This window comes from Erythranthe guttata, chromosome 14, assembly GCF_056151865.1.
Source record: "Erythranthe guttata isolate IM_541 chromosome 14, IM_541, whole genome shotgun sequence".
Classification (NCBI taxonomy): domain Eukaryota; kingdom Viridiplantae; phylum Streptophyta; class Magnoliopsida; order Lamiales; family Phrymaceae; genus Erythranthe; species Erythranthe guttata.
In genome coordinates, this window is record NC_142546.1 from 8,677,304 (window position 1) to 8,686,639 (window position 9,336).

The 9,336-nt window shown below is 35.5% G+C and overlaps 1 protein-coding gene across 1 annotated transcript; it reads right to left on the minus strand.

Moving 5' to 3' along the window:
* Positions 1 to 315: 315 nt before the first annotated feature.
* Positions 316 to 3,223, minus strand: LOC105951990 (protein RER1A). The gene is made up of 4 exons (XM_088814483.1): positions 3,029 to 3,223; positions 1,355 to 1,731; positions 784 to 964; positions 316 to 664 (listed from the first exon to the last, which is right to left on the minus strand). Exons 2-4 carry the CDS (start codon positions 1,705 to 1,707, stop codon positions 617 to 619), a joined length of 582 nt encoding a protein of 193 aa, XP_088670609.1. The 5' UTR covers positions 1,708 to 1,731; positions 3,029 to 3,223; the 3' UTR covers positions 316 to 616.
* Between the last annotated feature and the right edge of the window lie 6,113 nt (positions 3,224 to 9,336).

A 9,336-nucleotide genomic window follows, 5' to 3' on the forward strand; every position in this document is an offset into this window, starting at 1 on the left:
AGTAGAAACAAAAAATCAAAATAAAAAACTTTGAAACTGGAAAACACATTATTTTAGAATATAATTTCTATAAAAGAAAATTAAACTTAAATTTTGTTTCAATCCTGAGTTAATATTTTTAAAAGAAAATACGTTTTAGCCTATAAAAATTAAATATAAATGATTATAAAATATTAAGAGAAAAAAAAAAAAGGCAAGAAAAAAGCTAGAAAAGATTGGCTCCACAGTGCAAATGTCATCCACCCATTGGATAACATAAATGATAAAACTATCACCAAACTATACAATGCCAAAACATCTAAAGTACAGATTAGAAAAAATTAAAAATTGCATGTAGAATTAATCATGTCATTAAGCAAACAAATTGAGCACATTAAAGCCAACTTCAACATTCCTACATTGCATCTAAACCAAAACGAAACTTCGACTTTTTTTTTCCCGAGTTTTTGCCGTCATAAAATAACAGCAGCAATAAACTATTTTGCTAATAATAATACTGTATTCAGATTTCAGAGGTGCAATTTTTCAATATTTCAATGTAAATACAAATTCCCCACAAACTTCGATTTCGTAACGGCATCTTCTTTTCTTCAACCTTTTCCTCTCTTTGAAAAAATCAATCGCCTCTGGGGCTGCTTGAGGCAGGTCTTTTTCCTTTGTACTTCTGTTATTACATTAAACAAGAAAATTAATTGTCAGCTATTATTAAACTAAAGAAAAATACAAAAATAGAACAGAATATATATATATATATATATATATATATATGTTTCATAAACTCGCCTGCTTTCCGAGGCTGAACGGGATATATCTGTACTTGATCATATGCATGATCTGGCGCTTCATTGTTAGTACGAAAAGAACAAGCCAGTAGCACAATAGTATAGGCCAAAAAACGGGCACATCGAACATGGAAAAGAAGGTCATCACAAATGCAACACAGAAAGCCTTTGTGATGGCATACCTGTAAAACCCCAAAATTAAGACACATCATTAGCAAGACTCAATCGACGTATAAATTAAAAGTAATAATAAATAAAAATAATCAATTTAAGTCTCTTCATGGTTTCACTTAGAACCTTTTATAAAGAGTACTCATCTTCAAATCAGAAAGAAAATTATTTGCCTTAACTTACATATATAAAACCACAACATTCAAAGAATATTTTATTTCCAATTAAAAAGAACGGAATATCATAACGAGAAATAGACCTAGCAAGTACCAATGCATGATACTAAATAAAGGAATTATAAACAAAAGAAGCATGTCAAATACACGACAACAAGTCAATTTCAAGAACACGATAAACTTATAAAAGTCAAACCTCACAGTGACAAAAGAATATATAAATACCAGAATTTGAATTCAGGGAGGCGGCGAATGAAAGGTTTGAATTCATCAGAACCCTTTGTAGGCAGCATAGGACCGTCTGAGGGTTCAGCCTCGGGGTCGACAAGTGGCGACAAAAACCCGATGAGGAGATTGAGAATGTAGATACCCAAACCGTAGGTAACAATGTAGAATCCCTGAATGTAGTAAACCCTAAGGGCGTAAACACACACTAAAATGAAAGATCCGATCCATCGATGCAGAGAGTGAGGAGTCGATTTATCTAAGTAGTGCTGGAAAAGTTTCGACACGTCGTGCCTTCGCTGGTTCAGTGCTGCAGCTGCTGTTGAGGGACCATCACCTCCAACCCCCTCCATGATTATGTTCGAACCTTAAAAATCCTATAAAAATAAAAAAGAATCTTCAAATCAAGGAATCAACTATAAAGAATATACCATAACAAACACAAGAAATTTCTCCACTAAAAGAACATCCATAAAGAAACCCTAGCCTTAATTTACATTCTTAGCAATGCCGACACTAAAAGAGAGCTCAAAATCCGAAAACACCTCTAGCCAAAAGTTTAAAACCAACTCAAATGAAAATGAGGCACACACTTTTGCTTATGGTAAAAATCTTGTAAATCAGTCAAAGTCAAACTTAAATTCGATGATCAATTACTTCCACTGGCCTTACTTTCTCGATACACTACGACGCCTAGGAAAATAAATAATAATTGCAGAAATTAATCCTTTTTAGCAAAGAAATCAATCCAAAATCAAACGGAACAGCAATCCCAGCGTCGAAACAAAAGGACAACTATACATAGTATAACCTAACAAACTCAAGAAAATTTTCCAATAATAAAAAACATCCATAAAACCTAGTTTACATTGTTAGCAATACCGACACTATAAGAGAGCTCGAAATCGGAAAACACAAAGCCAACAGTTTAATCAACTTAAATGAAAAGTGCAGCTAAATAAAATGTGCAAGAAAAACGAGGCACACGTTTTACTTGCAGCAAAAAGCTTTTTAAATCTGTCCAAGTCAAACTTAAACTCTTTGATCTTCAATTATTTTGCTCGAGTATAAACACTTAAACACCGAAAATTTCAAACTAACTTCAAACACTAACCCCTTATCACAAAGGAATTAATCAAAATTAGACAGAACAATAATCCCAACAATGAACCAGACGACGACCAACACATCCATAAAGAAAAACACAAGAAACTTCTCAATAAAACACATCCATAAAGAAAAACCCACCCCAGTTTCGACCAACACTAAAAAACAGAGCTCGAAATCGGAAAAAAAACGGACGGCAGATTTAATCAACTCAAACGAAAAGTACAGCTGAATAAATTGGGTATCGAAAAAAAACAAGGCACACACCAATCAAACTTACATTCCTTCAATGTATTTTCCTCCAACCTTATTTTTCTCAATTATAAAAATTCAAACTAATTGCAAAAAAAACTCAATAATCAGAATAGAATCAATCCAAATCAAACATAACAGTAAACCCAGCACTGAAACCAAACAACCAATAGAACCAGATCTGAAAAACAGCATATTCCCCAAATTAAGAAAACCTAGTCTTCGATTAAATCACATGAATATTCATTCACCAACAAAACAGCAAAAAAAAACTGCGAATCGATCGATGAAAGTAAGTAACGAGATTGGATTTACCTTCGACGGAAATACGGAGAAGGAATTTCTTGGGGGGGGGGGGGGGGGGGGGGTTATCTCAGAGGTGAAAATTGTGAGTTTCGGATGTGTGTGGGGGAGTTGAAATCTGTGCGAGAGAGAAATACTAACTAACGTACTTTACACCATTAAAACGACGTCGGTGGACGATTCCACAATGGGGAATATGCTGATATAAATGGATAATATGGTCATTTAACAACAACATATAGTCAATGGAGGACTTCTTTTCTTGGTACGACCATTATATAATATTTTCTATTTTTTTTAAACCCTATTTTTCTCCACCTTCCTATATGTACTTATGTAGTATTTTTTTTATTTTTATAAATATTATTATAAATTATATTTTAAAATTTTGGAAAAAATGACCTTTATTTTTTTTTTAATGAATATTTATGGTGAGTTCATTAAACTTTTCATTCTGCAAACAGCTTCACATAATTACTATATGAATGTTATGGTAACGACAAGATTGGTGATATATAAGTAAACAATAAGTTTACATGTGCGATCACGTAAAGATAAGAAACACAATCGAAACCATGAAACGAATGACAGTCATTTCATATTCAGAAAAAATCAGAAGAAACTCTCTACCAATCATTCACAAGAACACAAAAACAGCTTTAAATTGGGAAAAAATATTCGAATTGCAGTCGTTTTATTCAAAACAAAAAAAAAAAAAAAAAACGAAAAATGTTCCCTTCTCCCGATCATTCACAAAAAGCAAATACTCAGTTCAGCCCTGCATTGAAAAACAAGAGAAATGAACAAACAATTACAGAATTATTAAATTGAAAACAAGCAAGGTGATACCCTTATCATTTGAATTGTTGTAGTGATAATCAGTCCAATTCCAATTACACGAAGGGTATTGTAAATCAAGTTGTGCACCATCTAGGTATAAATCATTGAATTACCAATAGGGGCCACCTGGTGCGGAATTTGGGAGTCATGCTGAGGCTGAAACCCATTAGTCATCACGACTTGGTTGGGGCGATGACCCGGAAAAAGGTCATTACCAATCATAGATTGGGCTGGATAAAAGCCACTGTTCTGGAAAGATCCATTAGTACTCGCCTGGGCATTAAGAGGTTCGTTATGGGCAACAAGATGATAGTTGTGGGCAATAGGAGGCCCGTTGTGAGCAACATGAAGAGAGTTGTGGGCATTAAGATGCCCATTATGGGCAACAACATGATAATTATGGGCAACAAAAGGACAATTGTTAGTATTACGAGTCAAGTTGTAGCCAACAAGAGCACTGTTCTGGCCAATAGAACCATTATGGTTCGTAGGAGGCCCATTCTGGGCAACAAGCGGACAGTTGTAGGCAATATGAGACCTGTTATGCGGACAATAAGTTGCATTCTCACCAGCAAGAGAACCGTTATTAATAACAAACGACCTCGAATAATTGCGATTGGACATAGACACATTCGAAACTAGACCTTGGTTAACATTGGCCCCGGATGGCAGGGAACCTTGGTTAATATTGGCCCCGGATGGCAGGGAACCTTGGTTAAAATTGGGCCCGGAATGAATGTAAGCTTGGTTAAACATGGAACCAGATGGCACGAAACCTTGGTTACTCATGTTAAGATTCTGAGAACCACTGACCGAATGAAAGTAAGGGTGATTTTGCTGATACAGTTGAACTGGTTGGTTAGTCCCGTAAAAGCTGTTTACTTGATGAGTACAGGGATTTAAATTGGATGATGACTGACCAACATGCATATCACAAGCCAATGGATGCACACTGATTATTCCTTGTTGATCTTGCAAGACCAAGCTCCGGTTAACACAAGGAGGATCCAAAATTGGTTGTGCAGCAGATACTTCAAAAGTAACATTCGATTTACAGCTTTTAGATCTCTTCTGATTTGGACCAACCTTTACATTCACTTTCATTTTCTTCGGTTCACCCTGCAATGAATTAGCCGGTGAAACATCATGTGATTTTCCATTAGATTTTCCAGCGGCATCCTGAGCCTTTGATCGAACAACCTTTCCTGGTTTTGCGGGCGCAGCTTCAAAATTAGCTTTGCCTTCATCTTTGATGCATCATAACCATCAATACAACCAATTTCACTTTCGGGACCAACCTGCTCATTCACCATACCTTTCTTTGGTTCACCCTGCAGAGATTTATCAGGTGCAAGGTCATTTGAATTTCCATTCAATTTTGCAGAGCCAACCCGAGCCTTTTATCGAACAACCTTTAACTTGCCTACTTTTAAAGGGGCATCTTCAACTTTAGACTTGCCCTTGCTTTTTGATGCTTCGTCACCATCGATATTTGCAATTGACGTATGTTCAATGCTTCCATCAATATAAAATCTTGGAACAGTATTGAACTCGCAGATACTGTGTGCCAAGACCACTATTATGTGTGGCATATGATGTCGAAGGAACATCGCCAAAACTGAAAGGAACGGTACTATGGTCATTTCACAATAACATATAGTCAATGGAGAACTTTTTTTCTTGGTATGACTACAATACAGTACTTTTTATTTTTTTTAAACCCTATTTTTTCTCTACCTTCCTATATGTACTTATGTAGTATTTTTTATTTATTAATATTACTATAAATTATATTTTAAAAATTTGGAAAAAAATGACCATTATTTTTTTAATAAATATTTATATGAGTTCATAAACTTTTCATTCTGCGAACAGCTTCATATAATTAGTATATGAATGTCATGGTAACGACAAGATTGGTGATATATACGTAAACAATAAGTCTACACGTGCGATCACGTAAAGATAAGAAACACAATCGAAACCATGAAACGAATGACAGTCATTTCATATTCAGAAAAAACCAGAAGAAATTATGTACCAATCATTCACCAAAACACAAAAACAGCTCTAAATTGGAAAAATTAAAAAAAAAAATCGAATTACAGTCGTTTAATTCAAGAAAAAAAAAAAAAAAAAACGAAAATGTTCATTCCTCCGGGTCATTCACAAAAAGCAAACACTCAGTTCGGCCCTGCATTGAAAAAAGAAGAGAAATGAACAAACAATTAGAGAATTATTAAATTGAAAACAAGCAAGTTGAAACCCTTACCACTTGAATTGTTGTACTGATAATACTCCAATTTCCGTTAAACGAAGGGTATTGTAAATCAAGTTGTGCACCATCTGGGGTATAAATCATTGAATTACCAATAAGGGCCATCTGGTGCGGAATTTGGGAGTCATGCTGAGGCTGAAACCCATTAGTCATCACGGCTTGGTTGGGGCGATGACCCGGAAAAAGGCCATTACCAATCATAGATTGGGCTGGATAAAAACCACTGTTCTGGAAAGATCCATTAGTACTCGCCTGGGCATTAAGAGGCCCGTTATGAGCAACAAGATGATAGTTTTGGGCAATAGGAGGCCCGTTGTGAGCAACATGATGAGAGTGTGGGCATTAAGATGCCCATTATGGGCATAGTTCTGGGCAACACAAGGACAATTGTTAGCATTATGAGTCAAGTTGTAGCCAACAAGAGCACTGTTATTGCCAATAAGAGAACCATTGTGGTTCATAGGGAGCCCATTCTGGGCAACAAGCGGACAACTGTAGGCAATATTAGACACGGCCACGGGCCGGTTCATACCGGTTCACGGTTCACTTTTTCCGGAACCGGCCCGTAATATGCACGGTTCGGCGGGCCGGGTCGGCCCGCCGGTTCGGGCCGGTTCCGGGTCGGCCCGGAAAATTTGATTTTTTTTTTTTTTGAAATATTTGATGAATAAGTAAATTAAAAGAAGTACTTTAAAATAGAAAAAGGAAAAGGAAATAAATGAAAAGATTTTAACTTAATTTTTTTTTACTATGAACCGAAGAGAAATTCGAGAATGCAAAAACTAAAGAGAGAATTGAACTTTACTAAACTTTGATATTGAAGAAGTAGAGAGAATTGTGAGTGAATTGGTGAGAAATTGGGTTGGGGTGTGAGGGTATTTATAGGAAAAATTGGGGGGGGGGGGGGGGGTAATTAAAAAAAAACAAAATAACGGCCGGTTCACTAGCCGTTATTTGCTTCTTTTTTTTGAATTTTTTTGAATTTTTTTTTTTAAATCTGGGTGAACCGCCGGCCTGGCGGTTCACGGTTCACCATTTCATAGAACCGGACCCGTCCCGGGAACGACGGGCCGGTTCACGGGTTCCGGGCCGGTTCACCGGTCAACGGGTTGGACCGGGTCGTCAACGGGCCGGTTCCGAGCCCAAAACCGGCCCATGGTCGTGTCTAGGCAATATGAGACCTGTTATGCGAACAATAAGTTGCATTCTCACCAGCAAGAGAATTGTTATTAATAATAAATGACATCGAATAATCGCGATTGGACATAGACACGTTCTAAACTAGACCTTGGTTAACATTGGCCCCGGATGGCAGGGAACCTTGGTTAACATTGGCCCCGGATGGCAAGGAACCTTGGTTAAAATTGGGCCCGGAATGAATGTAACCTTGGTTAAACATGGAATCAGATGGCACGAAACCTTGGTTACTCATGTTGTGATTCTGAGAACCACTGACCGAATGAAAGTAAGGGTGATTTTGCTGATACAGTTGAACTGGCTGGTTAGCCCCGTAAAAGTTGTTTACTTGATGTGTACATAGATTTAAATTGGATGATGACTGACCAACATGCATATCACGAGCCAATGGATGCACACTGATTATTCCTTGTTGATCTTGGAAAACCAAGCTCCGGTTAACACGAGGAGGATCCAAAATTGGTTGTGCAGTAGATACTTCAAAAGTATCATTTGATTTTCGGCTTTTAGATCTCTTCTGATTTTGAAACGTTCGAGCTCCACGTTTTGAAACAAGAAGATCATGAGATTGTGGTGCATCAGAAATTACGTTTTTGCACCAAACGAGTATACACTATAGAATATTCCACGGAATCTTATTCTGTTGAATGCGACACCGCAAGGATGGACGTGTAAGAAGATCCGTAGTTGATTGGTAATTGTAATTATCCAAACAAGAGAGATTTTTTCATAATTTGACCTTAGTACAAGGGTGCCTGTAATTTACCCTTTAATAATATCATCATTATATGCATGTTCTTTTTTTTTTCGATGCTACTTCGTTTTAACTTATTTAATTTCAATAAATAAGAATAATGAATTTCAAAATTAAAATTACTTTGTTGTAAAATCTTAATATCGACATATAATAATTACTTAACCGATAAAAATAAATTATATAAAATTATAATAAAGTGGGTTTCACGGCCTTAGGCCCATGATATTTTCTCATCTTTTTATGACAAATTTAGGCCCATCTTCTTTATTGAAACAAGAAATGAACATATTGGGCTTGGATTCCACTATGTAAGATTTAGGCCCAATGTAAGATTTCTCACATTGTCTATTTTTCTTTCTTTATTAACTTTTTTTTTATAATTATTTAATTTAATACTTAAGGGCCTATTTGGCTATCTTAGATAACTGATAAGTTATTACGCTTGATAAAGTTATTTTTAAAGTTGATAAATTGGTACATCTTATTTACAGAATTAATTTAAAAACATGTTTGAATAATAAGCTAATAAACTATTTTTACTAATTATAACATCTCAAATAAAAAAATAGGGTGTGATACTTTGTAAAAATTGTCTTATTTACTCTCTGACAACTTATTTTTAATTTTTTTAAAAATACAAAGCACATTGAAAAAACTGATAAGCTCGATTAGAAAGCTTGAATTAAACTTATCATCCATATCGAGTGAAAATGATAACATAAAAATGGAATCTTGTCAATTCAATCTCCACTAACCCTAAACACAAACCACAAAAATATTGAGGCATGGAATATAATTATTTCAATTAATTAAAGGCCCCTTTTCAAATGGATAATATCAAATCTACCCCACTTTACACGACGTTTTTGTCACCGCATCTTTCACCTGTAAATTAAACAACACGTGGAGAAATTTAAGTGGCTTTCACATATAAGGAATGACGTGCAGAATAAACAGCCACAAGTGGTCTTTGGCTTCTCGGCGAGCCGTCTTCGGTCAACAGATTACTTTTGTTTTTTTTTTTAACTAAAACTAATTTTTTTATTTTATTTTATTTTATAAAATAATTGAAATTAAATGTTTGGACGGATTGAAACCATACAAAATATTTTCACGTGCTCAGGTTTTCTTTTACTGTTCTTATGAGGGGGGAATTATTTTGCCAGCTGCTGATATGCCATAGTCTAGTAGGATGTACGGAAGTATTAAATGTTACTATTGAGTTATGTTACACTATAAGTTTACACA

Coding starts and splice junctions, on each gene's coding strand:
- LOC105951990 (XM_088814483.1), bottom strand. CDS start 1,707: ATGGAGGGGGTTGGAGGTGATGGTCCCTCAACAGCAGCTGCAGCACTG. Junction 965..1,354: donor CTCCCTGAATTCAAATTCTG/GTATTTATATAT, acceptor GGGGTTTTACAG/GTATGCCATCACAAAGGCTT. Junction 665..783: donor CGTTCAGCCTCGGAAAGCAG/GCGAGTTTATGA, acceptor ATGTAATAACAG/AAGTACAAAGGAAAAAGACC.